The sequence below is a fragment of the Physeter macrocephalus genome, chromosome 14 (genome assembly GCF_002837175.3).
Source record: "Physeter macrocephalus isolate SW-GA chromosome 14, ASM283717v5, whole genome shotgun sequence".
NCBI lineage: Eukaryota > Metazoa > Chordata > Mammalia > Artiodactyla > Physeteridae > Physeter > Physeter macrocephalus.
Genome location: NC_041227.1, coordinates 487523 through 511366, shown reverse-complemented (window position 1 = coordinate 511366; position 23844 = coordinate 487523). Strand labels below are relative to the sequence as shown.

At 63.0% G+C, this 23844-nt stretch overlaps 1 protein-coding gene across 10 annotated transcripts in view; it reads left to right on the top strand.

Annotated features, from left to right (window-relative positions):
* The window catches only part of RTEL1 (regulator of telomere elongation helicase 1), a 28497-nt gene that overhangs the window by 1899 nt on the left and 2754 nt on the right, over window positions 1-23844 (top strand). For 5 of the 10 annotated variants that reach the window (XM_055090238.1, XM_055090235.1, XM_055090236.1 and 2 more), the window contains exons 3-29: window positions 99-294; window positions 569-662; window positions 1200-1281; window positions 1483-1543; window positions 4934-5108; window positions 5554-5638; window positions 5937-6002; window positions 6652-6805; window positions 11875-11913; window positions 11987-12065; window positions 12931-13028; window positions 13541-13596; window positions 17387-17458; window positions 17581-17662; window positions 18617-18749; window positions 18871-18984; window positions 19060-19100; window positions 19252-19337; window positions 19465-19542; window positions 19898-19975; window positions 20432-20578; window positions 20659-20774; window positions 20941-21064; window positions 21155-21302; window positions 21390-21550; window positions 22112-22240; window positions 23623-23821. In XM_055090238.1, the coding sequence (XP_054946213.1) occupies window positions 99-294; window positions 569-662; window positions 1200-1281; window positions 1483-1543; window positions 4934-5108; window positions 5554-5638; window positions 5937-6002; window positions 6652-6805; window positions 11875-11913; window positions 11987-12065; window positions 12931-13028; window positions 13541-13596; window positions 17387-17458; window positions 17581-17662; window positions 18617-18749; window positions 18871-18984; window positions 19060-19100; window positions 19252-19337; window positions 19465-19542; window positions 19898-19975; window positions 20432-20578; window positions 20659-20774; window positions 20941-21064; window positions 21155-21302; window positions 21390-21550; window positions 22112-22240; window positions 23623-23821 (2893 nt within the window). Of the gene's footprint in view, window positions 1-98; window positions 295-568; window positions 663-1199; window positions 1282-1482; window positions 1544-4933; window positions 5109-5553; window positions 5639-5936; window positions 6003-6651; window positions 6806-11874; window positions 11914-11986; window positions 12066-12930; window positions 13029-13540; window positions 13597-17386; window positions 17459-17580; window positions 17663-18616; window positions 18750-18870; window positions 18985-19059; window positions 19101-19251; window positions 19338-19464; window positions 19543-19897; window positions 19976-20431; window positions 20579-20658; window positions 20775-20940; window positions 21065-21154; window positions 21303-21389; window positions 21551-22111; window positions 22241-23619; window positions 23822-23844 lie in introns of all 10 variants that reach the window. The other 5 variants (XM_028499040.2, XM_055090237.1, XM_028499042.2 and 2 more) reach the window with 5 other exon arrangements.

Below are 23844 nucleotides of genomic sequence, written 5' to 3'. Positions count from 1 at the left end.
GAGCTGCCCTAGGGGCTGCAGGGCTTGTCTCAGGTGGGCTGTGTGGCCTGCGGAGCCTGCCCCTGCTTCCCCGTGACCCCGTTCCCCACCCCATTTAGAAAGTGAACGGCGTTCTGGAGAGCCCCACGGGCACGGGGAAGACGCTGTGTCTCCTCTGCAGCGCGCTGGCCTGGCGGGAGCATCTCCGAGACGCTGTCTCTGCCCGAAGGATTGCCGAGAGCGCGTCAGGGGAGCTCTTCCCTGACCGCGCCTCGGCGTCCTGGGGGAGCGCTGCCCTGGAAGGAGATGTCCCAGGTGATGCCCCTTTCTGCCCCTCTCCTGGCCCCGGGCGGGGAGGCGGGGACGGAAGGGGGGTTGTACCTGCCACGTCATTTCTCGCCGTCCTGGCTGTAAACCTAGGGTCAGAGCCTTATGGCCAAATGAGGACCCTGCAGGGACCCGCTGCACTCCTTCCTGTAGCGAGTATCGGGCATCCGATGCTTAGCTGTCCCCGGGCCGAGTTAGCTGAGTGCCCCAGGTTAACTGCACACGTGGGCCGTGACCTGTCCTCTTCCCTTGTGCCCGGCAGCGTGCTACGCGGACGTCCCAAAGATCATTTACGCCTCCAGGACCCACTCGCAGCTCACTCAGGTCATCAGTGAGCTCCGGAACACCTCCTACCGGTGGGTCAGGCGGCGTCCACCCCTGCCTCGGGGTCACGGGGGTGTTCTGCCTGGACCCCACCCTGGGGGCGCGCCGTGCTCTGGCTGTGGGGCTGCCGCCCGGACCTCAGGCTCGTACCCTGAGCTCCTCGCAGCCATCGGGGTGTCAGCTGTGGGCGTGGGTCAGGGCAGCTGCGCGGGGGAGGCCCTGCCCCGTGTTGGAGCCCCCAGCACCGCTGCAGGAGACTTGGTGTCCCCTCCCCGCCGGCCTCCCACGAGAGGGAGCCTGCAGGTGGCAAGGTCTCCCCAGGCCTGCCCCAGTCTCTCGGCCTCGCCTCCTTGCTCGCCCTGGACGCTCACTCAGGGCGGGCCGTGCCACTGCAAAAGCCCCTCTCAAGCCCGGGGCGGATTTCCGCCCCAGCCACTCCCTCTGGCTGCCCGGGCGTGTGAGCCCAGCTTCCCTGGGCTCCCGGTGCAGCCCACGTGGCTCCTGCCGCTGGACAGCACTGGGGCCCCCGCCCTCTGATCCTTGGGCCCCCCAACCGTCTCCTCCACCAGGCCCCGAGTGTGTGTGCTGGGCTCCCGGGAGCAGCTGTGTATCCATCCTGAGGTGAAGAAGCAGGAGAGTAACCACATGCAGGTGGGCTCCTGGGGCGCCCACCCTGGCCTTGGTGGGTCTGCTGCTGCTGCGTGGGTGCTGCCTGGGCTTTAGAGCCCCCAGCTGTGCCCCTGGGGGACGGAGGGGTAAGGAGCTGGCCGGGGTGGAGCTGGCAGGGGGTGCCGGGCTGGGGCTGGGGCAGGGCTCGGCCGTCACATGAGCCCAGACCTCGTCCTCACCCAGGTCCACTTGTGCCGCAAGAAGGTGGCAAGTCGCTCCTGTCACTTCTACAACAACGTGGAAGGTGAGAGGGCTCGGGGTGGTGTCTCCTGCCCACGGAGAGCGCGCTGCCGGGGGAGTGGAGTCTGGGCGCCTCTGAGGGCTGGGCTCAGTGGCCTCCTGGGCTGCTGGCTCCTGCCCCTCGACGCTCCAGCCTGGTTGCCTCCCGCTCTGGGCTGTTGAGGGGCCTGAGCTCTTTCTCCTGCTGATCGGCATTGGCGTGCGTGCAGAGGAGCTCACGCGGTGGGACCGAGAAAGGGCCTGAGCTGTGCCAACAGCATGGTTTGTGCGGAGTGTGTGCTCCCTTCTGGAAGGCTGGAAATTGGGCGCCTGCCAGGCAGGGGTGCCCACGGGAGCGGCCCCCAGTGCCCCCTGGGCGCTGGGTCTCTGGAGAGCATTTCACTCATGGTCTCAGCTCGTTCTGGGGGAGTCCGCCAGGGAGGGGGTTCTGGAAGCTCCTCCACGTGTTTTTCCCGTTACTGATTCTGTGGTGCACCCTGTCACTGCCACCTGTCACTCGGTGGGTGTGACGTGCCCTGAGCCCCTCGGGTCCTCCTAGTGACTCCTCCAGCCTCATCCAGAAACGAATGAGGGTGGAAGGTACAGCGTTCATGACAACGGCCGGCCCAGGTGCGGTGTGGTTGTGTGACCGCAGGCGCCCAGGGCCCTGTGAAGGGGACCCTTTGTCTCCTGTCGCTGCCTTTCTTGGGGCCCAGAGTGGAGGAGTGGCGCCGGCGCCCTTGCCTCCAAACCCCTGCTTTTCTGCCTGTGGCTGCCCATGGGGCCGGCAGGATTTCTGGAGCCAGGGGTGATGGCAGAGAGGGGGGTTCTGGAAGCTCCTCCACGTGTTTTTCCCGTTACTGATTCTGTGGTGCACCCTGTCACTGCCACCTGTCACTCGGTGGGTGTGACGTGCCCTGAGCCCCTCGGGTCCTCCTAGTGACTCCTCCAGCCTCATCCAGAAACGAATGAGGGTGGAAGGTACAGCGTTCATGACAACGGCCGGCCCAGGTGCGGTGTGGTTGTGTGACCGCAGGCGCCCAGGGCCCTGTGAAGGGGACCCTTTGTCTCCTGTCGCTGCCTTTCTTGGGGCCCAGAGTGGAGGAGTGGCGCCGGCGCCCTTGCCTCCAAACCCCTGCTTTTCTGCCTGTGGCTGCCCATGGGGCCGGCAGGATTTCTGGAGCCAGGGGTGATGGCAGAGAGGCTTCTCTGTGGTGTGGCCTTTCCAGACAGGGCTGTGTGGCCCGGGGGGGCGGGTCACGATTCTGTGGGGTCAGGGTTCCCTCTGTTTCCTGCCTCAGGGTTGGGACTCAGACCCCGCGGTGAGCGGGCCCCAGAGAGTTCACGCTGGTGACCCGCAGGCCGCCGTCTACTCGGGTTGGGAGCGCCCAGCGGGCCAGGCCTGCGCTAGGCAGCGCGTCAGGACAGCAGTACGGTCCCAGAGGCCTTGGGGGGATGGGGGGGGCCCTGATGCGGGCTCGGGCTCCGGCGGGCCGGCTCTGGGTAGGGCTGCGCGGCTTGGCCTCTAGGGCGACGACCCAGGGTCCCAGGCGCGTTCCTCACCGCCTTCCCCTTGGCGGTGTCCCTCGGTCGGGTGGCGCCGAGGACCCTCAGGACAGCAGTGAAGTGTAAGGCTGATGATGGCCTGTAGCAGCTGTTGTGTCCCTGGGCTGGAGACTGCTGGCCGCCAGCTCTGCTGCCCCGTCGGCATCAGGCCTGTGGGTGTCGGGTCACCCGAAGGCTGCTCTCTTGTCCTCGTCCCCCCGCTTCTCGGCCCTCTGCCCGCAGTCCTGCCTTCCCACGGGCCCTGGCGTCAGGCCCGTGATGCTCGACGGAGCCGTCCCCGCTTTGCTGCACTGTGGCTGCCTCCCCCGTCCTTGTCCCTGGCAAAGGGGGTTTCAGGTGTCCTGTTGGCCACAGGCCAGAGCCATTTGGCTGTGAACCGCTCCAGCCACCTTTCCACAGCAGCTTGGAGTGGCCAGCTTGCCCACTCTGCTGGACCAGCCCTCACCTGCAGCACCCCTCACTTCACCTAGAGGGTCCTTGAGGACGGAGGGGCCAGGAGGCCAGGGGAGAGGTGGGAGCTGGGGGGAGCTTCCCGTCCACGGTGGAGGCACCCTTGGAGCTCCTGCGTGTTGGGCCCCTGGCCGCAGGCCCCTCCCTGCTGCCCCAGGCCCTGCGTGGCAGAGCAGGAGCTGGCCTGCTGGCTCCGGCCTCTCCATCCCTTCCCCAGTCCCTGCCCCTGTTCTGCTGTGCTCTCTCTGCCTGCTCGTTGAGGGCATCCACTCAACATAAACCGGTGCGCCCTGGCTGTCTCAACCTCCTTTGCCGGCTGACCCACGGGATGCAATGGGGTGTCTCCAGCAGGTGCCCAGGCCTCAGAGGGGGAGAGGAGTGGGCAGAGACCCCAGGAGGGGTCTGAGAGGCGTGCAGAGCAGGAGCCCTGCCTGGCTGCGTCCCGCGGGGAACAAGCAGTGTGGCCCGGCCAGGCCCCTCGCCCTCCTCTCCACTGTCCTCTTTACTGCCCTCTCTTCCTCGCCCCCCCTCCCCAGCCCCCCCGCCCCAGGTAGGTTACTGAGCTGTGGGGCCGGCCTGCTGCAGAGCGTGCCGATTGGCTGGTCTGTTGCTGTGGTACTGCTGAGTGAATGGCTCTTTCTTCCCCTGTCTGCTGTCTGTCGGGGGTGGGGGGGCACCCTGGGGGCGGTCACTGCTGAGGGCCTGTGTGTTCTGGTCTGTGCAGTTAAGGGTTGGGCCTGGTACCTGCCCCAGTGGATCTGGGAGCCGGGGACCTGTGTCCACATGGGGCTGCCCTGAGACTCTGGGTGCTTATTAGAGGAGACCTTTACTCCCATCTGCTGGGACAGACCTGGGCGTCGCTGGGTTATAGCACTTCCCTGGCCGATTCCTACGGGCCCAACTGGGGGACCCGTGACCCTTCTTGAGGCCCGTCCTGCCCAGGGACACACAGCCAGCAGGGAGTGGGGCCTGTCTGGGCTGCATCCTGAGGAAGGGGCCCCGGGGCTGCGGGGCCTCAGGTGGGCTCTGCCCCTCCCGCCTGCCCGGCCCCAGCTCTGCACCCCTGCCTGGGCAGCACAGGTAGTGACAGCTCAGTGTTCCTGCTGCTGGCCGTGTGGAGCCTGGATTCCTCAAGAGGGAGACTCTGGGCTCGTTCTTGTGCGGGGGGTGAAGCGAGAGGAAGGGACTTGCTGCCAGACTGAAGCCGGATTGCAGGGCAGGTGCCCCGGGGCTCATGGGAGCCGCCCGGCCTGGAGAGCGTCTGGCGGTGACAGTCTGAGGGCCGACCCCCCACCCCACCCCGGGGTCTCCTCTTGGTGTTCAGCCTCAGGCCTGCAGCTGCCCGAGGCACACAGCAGGGCTCCTTTGGGACTCGCTTTAGGCTTGGCGCCCTCCGCAGGGGCTGCCTGTTGCCGGGAGCCATTCCATCCCGGGTGCCTCCCGCGGTCTGGGGACTCTGGACCAGAGAGCCTGTGTTTACTTCCGCCCGTGTCCCCAGAGAAGAGCCTGGAGCCTGAGCTGGCCAGCCCCATCCTGGATATCGAGGACCTGGTCAGGAGCGGGACCAGGCACAGGTAACCCCACCAGGGCTGGGCTCCCTCCACATGCAGAGGCAGGTACGTTTCCTTCCTGAAGTGTTGTGAGCAGTGCGACGCTCCTTCCCAGCCCCCAGCCCCCTGCCCCCGCCCGGTGGGCCTCTGTTCTTGGGGCACCCAGCTCGTCCTCCACCTGACGCCGACCCTCCTTTCCACGCTGGCTGCGGCCTCGTAGCTTCAGGGCTCCAGTCGTGTGACACATGCCTGACTGGACTGCTTCTCACTGTCTCACCCACCTGCCCGGGATCAGGCTTGGTCTTTTTGTTTTTGTCGATTTTTAAATGGGTGACCCACTCACACGGTTGAAAACTGATGGTGTGAGGGGCGGCCGGCAAGCCGTCCTGCTGCCACAGGCCCCAGCTCTCTCGCGCCCCGGGGAGCCCTCCCAGCCTGCGCTGTGCCCCAGCACCTCCTCTCCCTCCAGACTGTGCCCCTACTACCTGTCTCGGAACCTGAAGCAGCAGGCCGACGTCATCTTCATGCCTTACAACTACCTGTTGGACGCCAAGGTAAGGCCTCGGCCTGCGTAGCGGACGGTGCCTGATGGCAGGACGTGTCCCAGGCTCGGGAGGGGCCGGCCGAGCCCGTGCTGGGATCAGACCTGCGCTCGGAGCCACAGGCTGGCACCGAGGGACCAGCCCCTCACCGGCCTGAGGCTGTGACTCGTCCTGAGCTCTGGGAGTGTGTGGCCTGCTAGGAGTGAGGGGACCCCACGCGGCCTGGGTCCATGTCCCCCGCTCCAGCTGGACCCCGCGAGGCTGCCTGAGAGCATCAGCCCCAGCCTGGCGTCCTCCTCTCTTGCTGTAGAGCCGCCGTGCACATGGCATCGACCTGAAGGGGACGGTCGTGGTCTTCGACGAAGCTCACAACGTGGTGAGCGTCTGGGTGGCCTTCCCGACACCCCCTTCCTCCTGCCCACTTTCCCGTGCACAACAGCTGGGCCTTTCCCTCCAGACCCCCACGTCCCGCCGTCAGGACCAAGCAAAACCGGGCAAGGTGGGCTGCCAACCTGTGCCTGCCATTTGCACGCGAGAGCCCCAGACCATTCCTGCCATCTCATTCTTTCTCTTCCCTTTTGTCCCTGGCGGCCGCCTCCCTGCTGCCTGCTCGCCCTGCCCCCCCGTCCTGTGGCCTCTGTCAGGGCCCAAGGACCATGTCTCCCGGCGTGGTGGGCCTTGAGCAGAGCACTGGAGGAAGGCCACCTGGGGAGCCCGGCGTCCTCAGCCGCACTGGGTTCCAGGCAGTTGTTGCCGTGCGGACGGTGGGCCCAGGGGCCAGATTCGGCTTTTGAGAGAAGCTAGAAGCTAGAGTTTAACGGGAAATTGTCTAACTATAAAATGTAGGCAGCTCAAGTAAAATTGTTTTCAAACACGGTCTGGGCCAGACATCCATCTCTGGACCAGTCTGAGACCCGGCCTTGAGAACGCAAGGTGGGGCTTGGGGGGCTCTTGCTTTCCCTCCGTCTGCCCTCCCCCAACCCCTGCCTCATGGAGCCCCGTGACGGGTGTGCTCGGGCTCACAGGAGAAGATGTGTGAGGAGGCCGCGTCCTTCGACCTGACACCCCATGACGTGGCTTCGGGACTGGACGTGATAGACCAGGTGCTGGAGGAGCAGACCAAGGTGGCGCAGCAGGCCGAGCTCCACCCGGAGTTCAGCGCGGACTCCGCCAGCTCAGGTGCACTCGCGGGCAGGGACCGCAGACCAGACGAGGGGCCAGTCTGCCCAGGGCCCTTCTTTCAAGTCTGCCTCGGGCAGCGCCAGCTTCTGTAAGAGTCTTCTTGGCCTCACAGGTGGGGGTGGGGAGGTGAGTACCGCCCAACCAGTCAGCACTTTCTCAAGTCCTTTTTACCGTTTCCCCGGGGGTGTGAACTTGCCTCTACTGCATAGAAGTGTGAAAACCAAGGGTGTCAGCCGTAACGACATTCTGTCATGAGCTGCGAGCATCATCCACAGGAACGACGCTCAGAGAGTCATATCCCGCGTTTTCCTTTTGCGGCAGCGATTGCGGTGTGTGTAGAAATCTTTGGTGGACGCAGTTGGTTTGTCCAGACGTTCTGTGTGGCCTTTGTTAGTGTTAGGAATCCACCTTTTGCTCACCCGGACCACTTTGTAGCAAGCGTTTCTACCGTCGAGTTGCGGCAGGTTCGTCGCACTTGCGCCCCGTCCTGTGGATGGCATCCACGTCCCGCCGTGTCCTTCACGCGAGTGTGGGGCGGGGCGTGAGCAGCCTCAGCTTCCCGGTCCCTTTACGGTCACACACGTGGACAGACTCCAGAGGGCGCAGAGGCCCCTTCTCCCGCCAGGCCGCCTGCTGCTGCCCGCTCTGCAAGGGTCTCCGGGCCTCCTTTGACGCGCTCACAGGCTGTGTTGGGGGAGAGAGGGTTTGTAAACGTCTTTGTGTGTTTAGCACAGAAGTTCTCAAATGTGTTGGCTTCGGGACCCTTTATGTCTTAAACTTTATGTTCTTGAAACTTACCGAGCTTTGTTTATGTGAGTTACATGTATGGGTAATTAGTATATTAGAAGTAAAAGCTAAATAACAAGGCGTTACGTGTCAGTTTCCTAGGGCTGCCTTGACAGAGTGCCACAGGCTGGGAGGCTTCAACAACAGAAGTTTATCCTCTCAGTTCTGGGGCTAGATGTCCACGTGTTGGGTGTCAGCCGGGGTGGCTCCTTCTGTGAGTTCCTGGGGCATGTGCTCCAGGCCTCTCTGTCCCAGCTCTGGCAGCTACCAGCAGACCTGGGCTTGTAGACGCCTCACTCCAGTCTCGCTCCATCTTCACGTGGTGTCCTCTCTCATAGGGACGCCTGCCACTGGATGAGGGCCCAACCCAGTCCTCTAGGACCTCATCCTAACTGACCATATCTGCAAATAAGGTCGCATTCACAGGGGTCAGGGTTTAGGATTTGAACATAGCTTTCTGAAGGACACGATTCAGTCCACGACGTGTTAACATAAATAACATTTTTTTGGAAAAATAACTATATTTTAAAAATCAGAAGAGCGGCATTATTTCAGTTTTGCAAATCTCTTTAATTTCTGGCTTAATACAAGGTAATTGGATCTCGTAACTGTTCCTGCTTTGGGCTGACGTGATACTACACATCATGACTGTACTCATTTCCTAGTGCTGCTAAAAGAAATTTCCAGACTTAGCTTAAAGCAACTCAAATGTATTACCTTATGGTGCCCAGAAGACCAGGATGGGCCGGCAGCGCTCTTCCTTCTGGAGTCTGCAGAGGGAGATCCGTTTCCTGGTCTTTTACAGCTTCTAGAGGTGCCACGTTGTTCGGCTTGTGGCCCCACGTCTCTGACTTCTGCTTCTTCGGTCTCCTCTGATTCTGTAAGGACCCTGCTGTTCCATTTAGGGCTACCGCAGATAATCCAGGATTATCGCCGCATCTCAAGGTCCTCAACTTGGTTGCATCTGCACGTCCCTTTTGCCGCGAAGCTGACCTATTCATGGGCTCCAGGGATTAGAACGCGGACATGTGTGGGGACCAGTATCAGCCTCTGGGAAGCTCCGCTGTATATTTGTGAGAAAGAAGGAGAAAGGCAAATCGTGTATCAGGAATAGCAGTAGCAGCAGAGTAGCGGCACCACGAAAATAGGTTGGCCCTGCAGCCGGGTCCCTTGGCCTGCTGCGCTCTGCTGCTTAGGTGTTCTCATGGATGCGCGGTCCTTGCTTCACCGTCTTTACCTGCGATGGGAATTTCTAAGTCAGCTGCTTTCGACCCCGAATGCACGTACCTGAGTAAATAGGTCAGCGTTTCTCCAGGGACGTATCTAGGAGTGGATTTTCCGATTGACAGTCACATGCATCATAAACCTTGCTGTTTTAAACTTGTCTTTTACTTTTAACGTTGGATGTCGTTTCAGGACTTTTTTTTCTTTTTAAAGCCCAGTAATTTTGCTGCAGTTTGTCTCAGTGTTGATTTTCCGGATCGATGTATGCTGACCTCTTTCAGCCTGTAGTTCCAAGTCTCCTCTCACCTGGGGGGATGTTGTCCCGCACGGCAGCGCTCAGGGCCCGGCCTTGGCTTCGGTGTCTGCTCCAGGGATCATGTTGTGTCTCTTCCACCTGAGCTCAGAACCTGTCACTCTCTCAAATCCTTTTGTCTCTTATTTTTCTTTGACTTATAAAGATTCCCCCCTTTCACTATCTGTTTCTTTTAAGATGATGTGACATGTATCTACTTTTGTGTTCTTCTAATTTAGTCTTTATATTTCTCAAGTGTTTTTTTCTCCTAGTTGTGTCTGAGTTCTGTTGCTTCGTTTCTGAGCTTTAGAAAACCTGGCTCGTGTTGTTGTTTCACGTCTTGCGTCCTGTCCCGACATCGTCATTTTCTGTTTTCTCACCAGCTCACAGCTAACTTGCTACAGCTGCTGCGTGCCTTCCCCAGACCCCGTGGCCGATGCTCTGCCCCATTTGACCAGCCCCCCACTGAGTGGACACGTTCCCTCTTTCTCTGCCTCCTTCGGGGCGGTTGCCGGCCTGACGCCTTTACTCCGTGTCCTAGTGTGTGTTTCCTGAGAACAAGGACGTTCTCCTTGACGATCCGATCGTAAAACCAGCATCCGCGCTGCACTCTCGTCTGATCGGCAGCCGCGTTAGAATTTTCCCAGCTGTCCTCGGTAAGGCCCGAAACACAGCCAGCCCTCTGCCCGGTGCCGTGGTCTCCAGGCCTGTGAAGAGAAAGGCTAGTTATTTCGTCGACTGTCCTACAGTTTGGATTTGTCTGCTGTGTTCTCGTGGTTGGATTCAGGTTTTGCGTCTTGGTGGGAATACTGCGGACTCGCGTCGTCTCGCAGGTGACGTTGGGAACGTTAACTTCAGTCTGGTTACGTGATGGCTGCTGGGTGTTTCTGCTGTGACGTCACTGCTTTTCCATTTGTGATTCTTAAGTCATTTCTGGCATCCATTAATGAGTCGTCCCTGAATTGATGATTTCCATAATGTTTGCAGAATGATGAGTCTTCTTACCCTCCCATCTCTGCGTGAGGTCTTATACTAACCTCCGCATCCGTGTCAGCCTGTGAGTCCACGTGCTTAGACACTCACCCCCGTGCCCGTGTGCGTAGAATTGTGAGCTCACGTTCTCCCCTGTCCCAGTTTTAGTCCAGAACCACGCGGTTCATTCTTCTTTCCTCCCTTTCCATGTTTATAATGCCTTTTGTGAGAAAACGAGCTTCCATTTTTTCTCAGTATCGTACTTACTTGTTTGATCCTAGAACCCACAGACAGTTGTTTAAGAATTGCCAGCCCACCCACGATAAATGAACATCTACTCACTAGGTGTAATGTTTATTCACGTCCTTTTTGTCGTTGGTCTGCGACCACAGTGAAAACGCTCATTCAGAGGCTCCTTGGGTTGTTCCTTTCCGCTTCACTGTGGTCATTTTATTCATTTTAAGGTCATTTGTTATGTTTGTATTTCATTTCATACTCCACTTTTTGCCGTTTATGTTGATTTTATTTATTTATTTATTTATTTTTGGCCGCGTTGGGTCTCCGTTGCACGTGGGCTTTTCTCTAGTTGCGGCGAGCGGGCTACTCTTCGTTGTGGTGCGCGGGCTTCTCATTGCAGTGGCGTCTCTTGTTGCGGAGCGCGGGCTGTAGGCGCACGGGCTTCAGTAGTTGTGGCACACGGGCTCAGTAGTAGTGGCTCGCGGGCTCTAGAGCGCAGGCTCGGTAGTTGTGGCGCACGGGCTTAGTTGCTCCGCGGCATGTGGGTTCTTCCCAGACCAGGGCTCGAACCCGTGCTCCCTGCACTGGCAGGCGGATTCTTAACCCCTGCGCCACCAGGGAAGGCCCCTTAGCTCCTTTTGTCCGTGACGGTTTCTCAGACCTCCCTTGGTGGTTTGGAGGAGGGTTGCTCTGATGTTGTGTAGAATGCCCCTTCATTGGGGTTTGGATTTGCGTGACGTTTCTCCCCCGGACGTACGAGGGTGTGGGATTTGGGGAGGAAGGGCTCAGATGCGCAGGGCCCGCCTCGTTGTACCGCATCCGGTCCCTGCCGTCAACGCCGCGTGACTTATGACCTTGATTGCCGGCCGAGGTCGGCTTCGTCAGGGGCTCCAAGTTACCCGCTCCCCGCCTTTCCACACTGTTCTCTTTGGACGGAGGTCACTCTGCACAGCCCACACCTACGGAGTGGGGTTATTCACCCAGGTGTCAATCTCCATGACCCACCCTGCATTAGACAGCAGCTTCTTAGAAGTGACACCAACAGCACAAGCACCCAGAGAAAAAATAAACAGGACTTAACAAAATCAAAAACTTTTGTGTGTCAGAGGACACCATCAAGAAAGCAGAGACATCCCACAGAACAGGAAGAATTTTTTGCAAGTAACATAGCTGTTAAGGGATTTGTATCTAAAATAGGGAGGAAACCTTTAACGATTCAACAAAAAGATAACCCAACCCAATTGAAAAATGGGCAAAAGATATAAATAAACACTTCTTGAAAGATACACAGATGGCCAGTATGCACGTGGGAAAAGGAGCCCACTGGTTATCAGGAAAACGCAGCTGAAAACCACGTTCATGTCCACAGGGTCTCGCTGAAGGTGACTGCCCCCCTCAGCTCAGGCTGCTGCTTCCAGGTCAAGTTCCAGCCGTGTGGGTTTCAGAGCCTCTTCTGTCGGTGTCTTGCCCTCCACACCAGCATCCTGGCTCCTTAGGACGGGGTGGTGGAATTAGGAGGATGCAGACTTGTGCATTTGTACTTTCCCTTGCCCAGGGCTGAACTTGGAGCTGGAGGACCTCGCGAAGCTGAAGAGTAAGTGCCCCCTCCTCCCGCCTGCCGTGGACTGCCCCCCACAGCCCCGCCCTGAGAGCCCCTAACCCCACAGCGATCCTGCTTCGGCTGGAGGGGGCCATCGACGCCGTGGAGCTGCCTGGAGGTGACAGCGGTGTCACCAAGCCTGGGAGGTGAGGGACCTAGCAGGGCGGGTGTGCCGGGCTCTGTCCCTGCAGCAGGCCACCCCACGTGGCCTGGAACGTCACTGGGTCACAATCCAGAGTCTTTTTCCATCTTGGAGGTCCGGGAGCGTTTGGTCATTGAGAGTGCCGGCACCGCCACCCTCTCCTCTGGTTCACCCCTCTGTCTGCACTGCAGTTGCCTATTAGAACAAGGCGCCTGCCTCCGTGCCACCTTCTGTTAGGACAAAAAGTCTCCTGGAACCTTCTGAACGTCCCACAGGCCTCCGAGCCGCAGGGTTTGTTCCCCGTGGGATGGTGGCCTGGGGCAGGTGTCACTCTCCTCGGTGCACCACTGCCGGCTGCGCTGGGACCCAGGCCCAGGTCTGTCGAGGCAAGGAATGTTCTGGAGTGTTCTGGAGTGCTGGGTCGCCTGCCTTGTGCCTGAGCCCCGTCTGCTCCGCTCTGCTCAGGCCCTCGCAGGCCCGGTTGCTTCCCAAATGGCCCCGACGCCTCCCCGGCTCCCACACCCACAGGCCTTCCTCTGCCCACCCTCCCTCCTGGCTCCCCAGAACTGCCCTTTGGGGGCCCTGCCCAGAGCCACCACCTCAGGGAGGCCCTCATGACCACCTCCCGGCCCCCACGCAGGGCCCGAGCCCCGAGCCCAGGCCTTTTTCTGGGTACGCCGGTCTCATGCAGGCCGCTGTCCTCCCCACTGGGGCTCCTGAGGGGAGAGGCCTTTCGCCTCCAGGTTTGGGCCTCCCCGGAGGCTCAGAGCTTGTTTCTGGGTGAAGGAAACTTAAAATGCTTTTGGCTGTTAGGTTCCCAAAGTGCAGCCTAATCTCCTGCCAGGCCTGAGCTGCCTCTTTCCTCGTAGCTACATCTTTGAGCTGTTTGCCGAAGCCCAGATAACGTTTCACACCAAGGGCTGCATCCTTGACTCCCTGGACCAGATCATCCAACACCTGGCAGGACGTGAGTCCCCGGCCACCGTGCGCCCTGTGGCTGACTCATTACTCAAGGGCACAGCCTGACAGGAATTTGGCCCATGGAGCTGCCTTTCTGATTCAGACGTGGAGATCTTAGCATGTTTGGTGGCGTGTGTCCTATAAAGAGCGGTCTTCCCTGTTTAGCCCCTTTTAGGAAAGAGCAGGGAGGGGCCTGGGTGGGGCAGTGAGCTGTGGGCCCCACCATCCTCTCCCCCAAACCTCTTGCGCTCTGTTTCTGCCCAGAGGGTTTCCATGGGACCGCTTCCCAGAAGCTGTGCCACGGAGCCCTCTGGTCTCACCGGGGGCGCCCAGCCTTGCCCTGCTCTTGGGCTCTGGGCAGCCCCAGCCTTATCTGGCTGCAGAGCCGCTCTTCTTGTCCCACTGACCCGCGGGAGACCCACTGGGAAGACAGGGTGAGCTGCCCTCTGAGGGCACGCCCCTCAGCCGACACGGAGGCTGGAGAGCCCAGTGGACGGTCAGCACCCGCTGCCCCTACAGGTGCGGGGCTGTTCACCAACACGGCAGGGCTGCAGAAGCTGGCAGACATCATCCAGGTAGGGACCGCTGCCGCGAGGATGCGGTGTCTCCTTTTCTTTCCTGATGGAAGTCGGTGGGCTTCCTTCTGCAGAGCTGCTCTGGACTCTGGACGTGGGGAAGGACAAGGCTCCCCCAGCACACGCTTCTCGTCAGCACTGCAGGCCTGGTTTCCTCTCGCCCTGAGCACCCGCCGCAGGCCTGGAGGGCGGGGCCGGGCGGGGAGTGGGCCGCTTAGGGTGAGAGTCTGGCAGGTCCCTCCAGTTTTCAGACAGGCCCAGCGGCTCCTGCCCCGCCAGCTGCCGCCTTTTCTCCAGTTTCTTGCTGACCCAGCTTTTCAGGGGAAAGTTAATGCAGAAGCCTGTGCCAGAGGTGGGGGCATGGACTCTGTCCCCCAGCCCCTGTTGGCGTTGCTGGGCCAGCCTCGCCCAGGGGGCGTTGAGACGAGGGGTGAGTGTGTCCCGTCGACGCCCATCAGGTGGGGCCTGGGGCTGGTGTTTGGAGTCAGTGGGTGGTCTGCACATCCTCCGGGCCAGGCCGGCCCCAATCTGGGCTTTGGGATCCGTTTGGGGGTAGGGGCAGCCTCCAGGGCTCACCGAGCCCCTCCTCTGCCACATGCAGACCCCACTTTCCCCAGGCCAGGCGACCAGGGGGGCTGTCACACGCCTCAGGGCCTCTGGATGTGACCACTTCCTGCCCCTCCTAACGTGCCGTCCCGTGTGTCCAGCTGTCCTCCTCGGGCCCAGCTGAGCCGCTTCCTCAGCTCAAGTGGACAGGCCAGGGCCCGCCTTCCTTTAGCCGCGTGGCTGCCCAGCTGGCCGCTGAGGGCCAGTCTGATGGTTCCAGGCGCTCCAGCCCCTCCTGCGCCTCGCTGGGCCTTTCTGCAGAGGCCCCTCCACGGCTGTTGGTCCTTGGGGAGACCAGGGCACCCGAGGCCCCGTGTGGCCCGTGCCTGGCTGCCCACGCTGCACGGGGTTGCGGTGGGGCGTGCCTGGCTGCAGGCAGGCTCAGTGGGCTCGAGGCCCTGGGTGACCTGCCCGGCAGCGCGTCACTCTGTCGCCCCCTCCTTGTCTCTCCCCACCCCTTGCGGCGCTTCCACGGCTGCACGGCACCTTCCACGCCGCCCGCCAGGCCTGCGGCCGGCCTGTGCAGGGCGGCATCCCCGGGGCCCTGGCCACACCCACAGGAGCCCGTCATAATGGGCTGTGGGATGAGCACCTGCCGGGTCACACTCCCTCCAGCTGGGGGGGGCGTGGCAGGCTGGGGAGCGGGTATGGCCCGTAGGCAGCTTGGGCAGCGGAGGAAGCCGAGTCACCCGCCGGGGGCTACTTAGAGCAGCTGCCAAGGGAAATTCCAAACCAGTGGGGTTGGTGGTGGTTGGGTTCCAGAGAGTATGGAGCAGGGAGGGACCTGCTCCGTAAACGGGCATCGGGGAGAGGAGGGGGCTGTGCAGGCCCAGAAGCGAGGGTGCCCCGGCCCTCTGGCCTGTTCAGCTGCAGGGACCCGTGAGGAGGGCGGGAGGACGGGCAGAGGACGCCACGGAGGGAGGGCCCGCTGGCAGGGGCAGGGCCTCCAGGGCAGGGCCGGGGCACCGCAGCTGGGGCTCGGGACTCCCTGGAGACCCAGCAGTAACGGTGGGTCACCGCCGGGGGGCCAGAGGCCTGGGATGCTCGCTGCCCCGGCAGGAAGTGATGGGAGGAGTGGGGCAGAGCCCGGGCCTGCAGGATGCCACGCTAGAACGTTCCTTCTTCTCCGTGACCCCGGCGGCTCTTCCAGGCCCATCTCCGCCTCACAGATGGGATGGAGCCCCCAGGGTGGAGTGCAGAGCTGGCCGTGGGCAGGCAGCAGAGCCCAGGCCGGGGAGGGAGGCTGCAGTGGGCTCCCCCAGGGCTACAGCTGCACCCGTGCCTGCCACCTCCTCCCCGCCGCCCACCCGTGTCTGGCACTCGGACACAGGGCAGCCACACCGCTGTCTGAAACTCCTGGCCATCCCTTGAGGTGTGAGGGCCGCTCTGGGGCCACAACGCAGTGGTTTGCAGAGGAAGCCATGGCCCCAGAGTGGCCTCACCAGGCGGAGTGGCCTCCGCTCCGGGATCAAGTCCAGTGTGTGTGGTTCCGCCCTTGCAGGCGGACACTTTGGTGAATCGCGAGGCTGGGTGTTTTGCCATCTGGACGATGAAAGTGCTTCTCGAAGCTCCTCTCGCTCTTGGAACTTACTCCTCACAGGCTGCACTGTACCCCCAGGCCGTGCTTCTGGGCTCTCACGTGCAGGGGGGGCCCGCTGCCCCTCCTGGCCACGCGCCCACATCCCCTGGGCCTGGCAGGAGTTTGCGGAGAACAGGCTGCTGACCCGGGCTCCCAAGGGCTTCCTGTTTGTAGGAAGATTTGGTGGGTGAGGCTTCTGCCCATGGGTGCTGGTGGTGCCCTTCTTCTCTGTTTTCACGGACACCGGGTAGAAGTCGTGGCCTCGTCTTCAGCCTCTAACCCAGCAGAAGGCGCCTGGGAGTGACGTGAAGACACAGGGCTGTGGAACACGCCGTCCCTTTTGAACGTGTCTTGGCCTTGTTTCCACCAGCCGAGTGTCAGAGTCAGATTGTTCCCCTTTCCGTGAGGAGCCTCTTGGGCTTTGGCCGGGATGCCTTGGACTTCCGGGTTATTGTGGGGAGAGCCGGGGCTCTGGGATGTCCAGGGGTCCGGCGCTCTGTTCTCCAGGGCGACCTCACAGACTGTTCCGGAGGAAGTGACGTCTGTCTCTTGCTTTATCTCCAGTGTTACGTACTTTTTGTTGCTGTTGTGAAAGGGGTCTTTTTAACTCGCTGGTGCTTGTGTGTGGGAAAAGTATTGACTTTTATTTGTTGGTCTTGTGTGCAGCTATCTTACTAAGTTTTCAGTGCTAAAAGTTGGTTGTTTGGTTTCCTGGATTTTCTAAGTAGATGGTCCTGTTGTTTGTAACGTCTAGTGCGTTGTTTTTTCTGACCCCATATTTATCCCTCTTGTGGTTTTTTCTTGGTTGGTTGCGTTGGCCAAGAGTACAATTCTGCTTATGGGGAGAGCCGGGGCTCTGGGATGTCCAGGGGTCCGGCGCTCTGTTCTCCAGGGCGACCTCACAGACTGTTCCGGAGGAAGTGACGTCTGTCTCTTGCTTTATCTCCAGTGTTACGTACTTTTTGTTGCTGTTGTGAAAGGGGTCTTTTTAACTCGCTGGTGCTTGTGTGTGGGAAAAGTATTGACTTTTATTTGTTGGTCTTGTGTGCAGCTATCTTACTAAGTTTTCAGTGCTAAAAGGTGGTTGTTTGGTTTCCTGGATTTTCTAAGTAGATGGTCCTGTTGTTTGTAACGTCTAGTGCGTTGTTTTTTCTGACCCCATATTTATCCCTCTTGTGGTTTTTTCTTGGTTGGTTGCGTTGGCCAAGAGTACAATTCTGCTTATTTTGCTTAGGGATTAATTTCATCCTATCACTTCTCGATGTAAACGGGGTTCCTTTCCCCTATCCCCTGACCCAGCCCTGGGGGAGAGCGGAGAGGGCGGGCTGCTGGCCTGGACCCGGTCCCCGTGAGAGCCTTGGACTGGCCGCCGAGGAGGGGCCTGCAGGGCGGCTGTGTCTAGTGCAGCGGGGCCCCTGAGGGGAGGGGACAGGCAGCTCCGGCTCCTTAGCCTGGGGTCCTGCCCCAGGGACGCTGTTGGCTTGGAAGCAGGGGCAGGTGGTGGCTGTGTCCTGAGTGTCTGTCTGTCCTGTGTGGGAGCGACTCAGCAGGAGTGGCAGCCTCTGGTGTGTCCTGCTGACTTTGTCCCTCATCTCTGCTGTTCAGATCGTGTTTAGCGTGGACCCTGCTGAAGGCGGCCCCGGTTCCATGGTGGGGCCGGGGTGTCAGTCCTACAAGGTGGGTCTGCTTCCTGGATGGGGAGCTCCCGGGCCGCAGTCTCAGTCCCACAAGGTGGGGCTGCCTCCAGGATGGGGGCTCCCGAGTGGCGCCTGGGACACCTATCCATTCCACCTCTCCAGGTGCACATCCACCCTGATCCTGGGCACCGGAGGACAGCTCAGCGGTCAGATGCCTGGAACGCCACGGCGGCCAGAAAGCAAGGTGCGGCACCTCGGGCGGCTGGGACATGCTCCCCCTGGGGCGGTGCCCCGTCCAGCTGCGGGCTCCTGGCCGCCTGTCGGTCCAGTCTTCTCTAGGTGACGCCCCACCTGCCCTCTAAGAATCAGAGCTGTCGAAGTGAGAGACCTCCGAGGGCCCGGTGGCCCGGGGCCTGCCTGGAGTATCCACAGGGGTCGGCCCTCAGACCCCCGCTGGACAGAGAAGCCAGAGCGCCCCGAGACCGGGCTCCTGGCTCCCCAGCGTCCTCCGTGGTCACTCCTGTCCTTGCTGGTGCAGGGCTGGCCCAGGACAGTGTGGACTCGAAGCCGTGCCTCCATCCTCCCCACCAAGGGGCAGGTCCCATCCCGAAAGTTGGAAAAGGCTTCTCTGGTCCCAGAAAGTGGTTTGCTCTTTTCTGGGAAGTGTCCCTGCTGACCTGTGACATCGTCTTGACCCGAGAGTCACGAGTCACAGTTCCAGCATCCGCTTGTGCTATTCCATCTGTTTCCGGAGCCACTGGGAGCGCATGGGAGGGCCGGCGTGTCTGCCCGCAGGCCGTGCTCTGGCATCCTCCCTGGCTGGGCAGGCCGTGTGTAGGACATCTCCCCTGGCTCCCTGCCTCCAGGGGCTGTGCGTCTGCGCCCCTCCCTCTTCTGCAGTCCCACCCGGAGTATAGGGACGGGGAGGCTGGCTTTTCACTGAGCCACAAGGACGTCTGGGGTTGGGGTAGGCTGACCTCTCCGGAAGTGACTTCAGCATCCCCCTCCCCCGGCCCCAGGATGCTGGTGGGCTTCTCTGGTCTGCTTCCTGCTCCTGGGACCCCGAGGGAGGGCGGGCAGGCCCCCCCGGGGAAGACTTGTGCACCTGGGCCTCAGGGCCCAGCACCGCCTTGGGGGACACACGATGGCTGCTGGGCAGGCGGCCTGGGCCTCACACACGTGCCCCTGCCCCCCGCAGGGAAGGTGCTGAGCTACTGGTGCTTCAGCCCTGGCCACAGCATGCGTGAGCTGGTCCGCCAGGGCGTCCGTACCCTCATCCTCACCAGCGGCACACTGGCCCCCGTGTCCTCCTTCACCCTGGAGATGCAGATGTAAGGGTTGACCCTCGGCCCCCCCCCCGGGGGGGTCCCGAAGCCAGCCCCCCCTCACCCTGGGCTGCCGGGGTGCTGGGGGTTCAGGGTCTCACAGGGGCCACCCCCTGCCTCCCTCCAGCCCTTTCCCAGTCTGCCTGGAGAACCCACACGTCATCGACAAGCACCAGATCTGGGTGGGGATTGTCCCCAAGGGCCCCGACGGAACCCAGCTGAGCTCCGCCTTTGACAAACGGTAGGGGGACTGGTGGGTGAGGCGGCTGGCCGGGTGCCAGGCCCCTCACGGCAACAGCCCCCTGGTTCCCTGCAGGTTCTCTGACGAGTGCTTGTCGTCCCTGGGGAAGGCGCTGGGTGAGTGCCCGTGCTGTCCATTCCTGGGCCCCCGCGCCGTTGCGAGGTGGCCCGCGCCCGCCCCACCTCCCGTCCCGCCTGGTCTCCCTGGGGGGCTGGAGGGGTCCTCTGCGGACGCGCCCGGCTGCTGACCCGGCCACGGTGCTCGCAGGCAACATCGCCCGTGTGGTCCCGCACGGGCTCCTGGTCTTCTTCCCTTCCTACCCCGTCATGGAGAAGAGCCTGGAGTTCTGGCGGGTGAGTCCCTCCTTCCAGTGTCTTCTGGGGGCGGGAGGGAGCCCCAGACAGCCAAGGGTCTGGCAGGGCTGGGCCGCGTGTCTTTGAGAAGGCGTGACGGGCGTCCCCTCTCTGCCTGCTCCCTTAGGCCCGTGACTTTGCCAGGAAGCTGGAGGTCCTGAAGCCCCTGTTCGTGGAGCCGAGGACCAAAGGAGGCTTCTCGGAGGTCTGGGTCACCGGGGCTCCCTCCCCCTGCCCTGCAGGCTGCCCGGGGCTCAGGCCAGCCCCGGGGTGTGTGTGGCCAAGGTCCTGCTGGCCTTTTAGGAAGTTTGGGCTTGGGGAGGATGGCAGCAGGTCTGCCCCCACCCCCCAGCCCCGGGGCCCCTGGGTTTTCTGGGCACGGCAGGCAGGCGCTGGGTGCTGGCTCCGGGTCAGCCTGGGAGCCCACGCCACGAAGATGCTGCTATAGCTCTGCTGGCCTGCCTCCTGGCTCGGACGGTGCTTCATCTTGCAGGGTGATTTCTGGGGTCTTGCTCAAGGAGGCGAGGGGCCAGGCCGGGCTGACCAGCCTCCCCTTCCAGGTGATGGAGGCTTTCTACACGAGAGTCGCCGCCCCCGGGTCCAGTGGGGCCGCCTTCCTGGCTGTGTGCCGGGGGAAGGTGAGGCCTCCAAGGTCCGGGTCCCACACACCTGGCTCCTCACCCCCGCCTGGAGCCTGTGCCTGAGGGGGGCTTAGGGCTCGTGACCTGGGGGCCGCACCGTGGGCAGGAGAGGCCAGTCACCTCCCTCAGGCCCCATGTCCCGCCGACACAGGAGGGTGTGGCCCTGCTGGTCCTGTAGGGGCCGGCCCTGGCGGGGGGGTCCCAGGCTGGGCATCGGGGGCCCACGCGTGGGCCGTGGGCAGGTGGGCCGGAGGAGGCTCTGGGAACGAGAAGTTGGTCGTGGGGTTGTGGGAGCGTGGACCCCGGTGCAGCCTGGTTCAAAGTTGGAGGTCTCCCCCACGCGGCCCGTCCTGGGGGCCGTGGGGCTGTGAGGGTCCAGGCACGGGTGGGCCCTCAGGGAAGGTCCTGGCGTGCGAGGAGGCAGATGGGGAAAGAGTGCCCGCTGCCTCCCAGGCCAGCGAGGGGCTGGACTTCGCAGACGCGAATGGCCGTGGGGTGATCGTCACGGGCCTCCCGTACCCGCCCCGCATGGACCCCCGGGTTGTCCTCAAGATGCAGTTCCTGGATGAGATGAAGGGCCAGAATGGGGCCGGGGACCAGGTGAGAGGCTGTGCGGCTGAGGGTGGGCAGGTGGTGCTCCAGCCCCGCGGCTGAGCCAGCCCCCCGCCCCGGCCCCGCAGTTCCTCTCCGGGCACGACTGGTACCGGCAGCAGGCGTCCAGGGCCGTGAACCAGGCCATCGGGCGGGTGATCCGGCATCGCCATGACTACGGGGCTGTCTTCCTCTGCGACCACAGGTGCAGGCCCCCCACTGACCGCCCCCCCACCCCACCCCCCACCCCTCGCGCTCTTGGGCCAGAGCCCTTGCCCCAGGACACCGGCTCTTCCCTCTGGTGGGTCTGCCAGGGAGCTGGGCTCCGGGGCAGGCGGGGCTCCCGGGCTGACGGCCCCACTGCCCTGCAGGTTCAGCTCCGCGGACGCCAGAGCCCAGCTGCCCTCCTGGGTGCGTCCCCACGTCAAGGTGTATGACAGCTTCGGCCACGTCATCCGAGATGTGGCCCAGTTCTTCCGCGTCGCTCAGAGAACCGTGAGTCTTAGCGCTAGCTGGCTGTGCCCTCGTGTCCCGCCCAGGGGAAGGAGCTGGGTGGGACCTCCACAACCTCCTGTGAACGTCTAGATGCCCGTGCTGGCCCCCCGAGCTGTTGCTCCGAGTCCGGGCGAAGGAGAAGGCACCGCCTCGGTGGCCGTGTCACCCGGCCCCCTCCGCACCAGGAAGGCCACGAGTCTGGATGTGCACGTCCCTAGCCTGAGGCGCAGACGCACGGGTGCGTGTGGCTGGGCGACACGGCCGGGTGGGGCCCCACAGGGTGGAGGGCGGTGCTGGACTCCGTCACCCACGCGTGCTCCCGCAGGCCTGCCGGTCACCGCGGATGCCGAGGGCAGCGTTTGTGTGGGGTACGAGCAGGAGCCCGTCCGGGCCCAGCGGAGGCCCGTGGGGCTGCTGGCCGCCCTGGAGCACAGCGAGCAGCTGGCCGAGCGGCCTGGGGATGAGGCCCTCCCCGCGGAGGAGGAGGTGCGCGGGCCGGGCTCCCGGGGAGGGACACGGGTGGCTCGGCCCCTCTGGGCCCGGGCGCCACCGTGCTCAGCCCTGCACACCCGCTGGTCGGGAGGGCAGGGGGGTTCAGCAGATGCCTGGTGGTGCTGTGTGCCTGCCCCGCCCCGGCACAGCCCCTGGCCCTCAGCTGGGCCCCCAGCACGCCCCCGTGCTGGACACGGTCCGCTCACTTCCCACTCCTGCTGTGCCCGAGCCTGGCCCTTTCTGGGAGCCGGAGCTGCGGGCAGGACCTTCTGCCCTGGGGCCTCTGTCCAGAAGCCCGTAATTGCCCAGCTGACCTGAAGCTCCCCACGTCCCGCCGGGCGTCAGTGCCCGCTCCCTGCTGTCCCGCCCTCTAGGCCCAGGGCGCAGCTGCCCCACTCGTGTTTCTCGTTCCCCTCCCGCCGGTGCCCAGGACCTGCTCTCTCACTTGGTTCCCTGCAAGGGGCCGAGGGCACTTCTCCCGCCCTGCCGCCCAGGGCAGTGTCAGGGCTTCGGGGCCCTGAGGGCCTGAGTCGGACACACCCGTGTCGCCCTCAGGCCCCCCGCCACTCCGCCCGGTGGGGCCCTCGTGAGAAGAGGTCAGCGGAGGAGCAGCCTGGCAGGCGGAGGAAGGTCCGGCTGGTCGGCGGCCCGGTATGTGGGCGGCCCGCAGACGGCGGAAGTTCGGTGGGCGCCTCGGCCGGCGTGGCTCAGGGCGGTGTGAGGTGTGAGCGGGCCAAACCTGCCCACCGGCCTGACTCAGCTGTCCCTGCTGGGGGACAGGCTCTGCAGGCTCTCTGGAGCCGGGGCCCAGGGAGGGGAGCAGCCGGGCCTGAGGGCGGCTGCAGGGGTGGAGGGAGGGCAGCAGACCCAGGGCCCGCTCCAACCCCACCACCGGTGTTTGGCTGGATTCCCTTCCTCACAGACGAGCTGCTGGCTCCGCGGATCCCACCGTCGCCCTCCGCCCGCCAGGCTTGTGCTGTGCCAGGGCCGGGCCTGCTCTGATCCCGTCCCTTTTCTCCTTTGATATTTTACTGTGAGAACATCTCACCTCCACTCAGCTCTCAGAACCAGCACGGGGTTCCCGTGTGCCCTTTGCTGCGGTGCCACCGCCTGCCTCACATCTCCTCCCCCTTACTGGGGTCCCTGGGCAGTGCCTCCCCTCAGGGCAGACCTTCCACACTTTGGAGTCCCGCACACTTGGCTGATTTGGGCCTTTCGTTTTGTGTTGCTTTTTGGTGGGGTGGTCGGGTCCACGCAGGCCCGTGGGCTCCATCTACAGAAGGTGCTGTCTTCCCAGCTGGGCAGGAGCCAGGCCTGGCCCTTTGGCAGGTCTGGTGTGGGGCCTGCAGCCGGGCTGGCTCCCCTGGCCCGGGCCAGGCTGGGCTGTTGGCACGAACGTGGATGGTGAGGTGCCTGCGTGTGAGGCACGTGGTGTTCCCAGCCTCGGATGAAAGCAGTTAAGAGCAGCTGAGTTACACCCTAGAAGCTCCGGAAAGCCCCAAATGCCAGTGCCTCTGTCCCCCTCCCTTGGCTTCTGGGAAGAACCAGGTGGTGCCCGGGGGCCCGACACTGAGGAAGTGGCCTCGGTGCCAGGGGCCTGGGCCTCTGACGGCCAAGCTGGGGGGCAGCCTGGGAGCCTGGAGGGTCCTTTTCGAGGGTCCGGGATCAGGGATGGGGCGTGCAGCAGAAGTAGGGCACGGGGGTGTTTGAAGTCCTGGCATGTTGAGAAGCGCCCCCTGCCGTGAGCAGATGGTCCCCTGAGCCCGGAGCGCCTGCTGCGGCAGCCCCCGCCGTGGACACCAGGACCTCCGCAGAGGAGCCGGAGCCGCCAGCCTGGGGAAGGCCGGCCTGCACTCTGTCCCTCTGCTGTGCTCAGCGGGCCTGGCCATCCAAGCCGAAGCTAACCCAGGGGGTTCCCCGCCAGCCCCTCCTGGCTGCCCTTGGCGACCCCAGCCGGGCCAGGCCAGCTAAGCACCCTCCCCAGCAGCCCCCGACGGCAGCGTGCTGTCCCTGCAGACGGGGAGGGTTGGTGCCTCCTGACAGGGGCACCGGGTGTGTGTCAGCAGGAGGGGCCGGAAGCCGGCGCGGACACAGGCGGGGCCAAGCTGTTCATGGCGGCCGTGAAGCAGGCGCTGAGCCAGGCCAGCTTCGACACCTTTACCCAGGCCCTGCGGGATTATAAGAGCTCCGATGACCTCGCGGCCCTGGCCGCTCACCTTGGCCCCCTCTTTGCCGAGGACCCCAAGAAGCACAGCCTGCTCCAAGGTGCCTTGGCCAGTAGAGGCTGC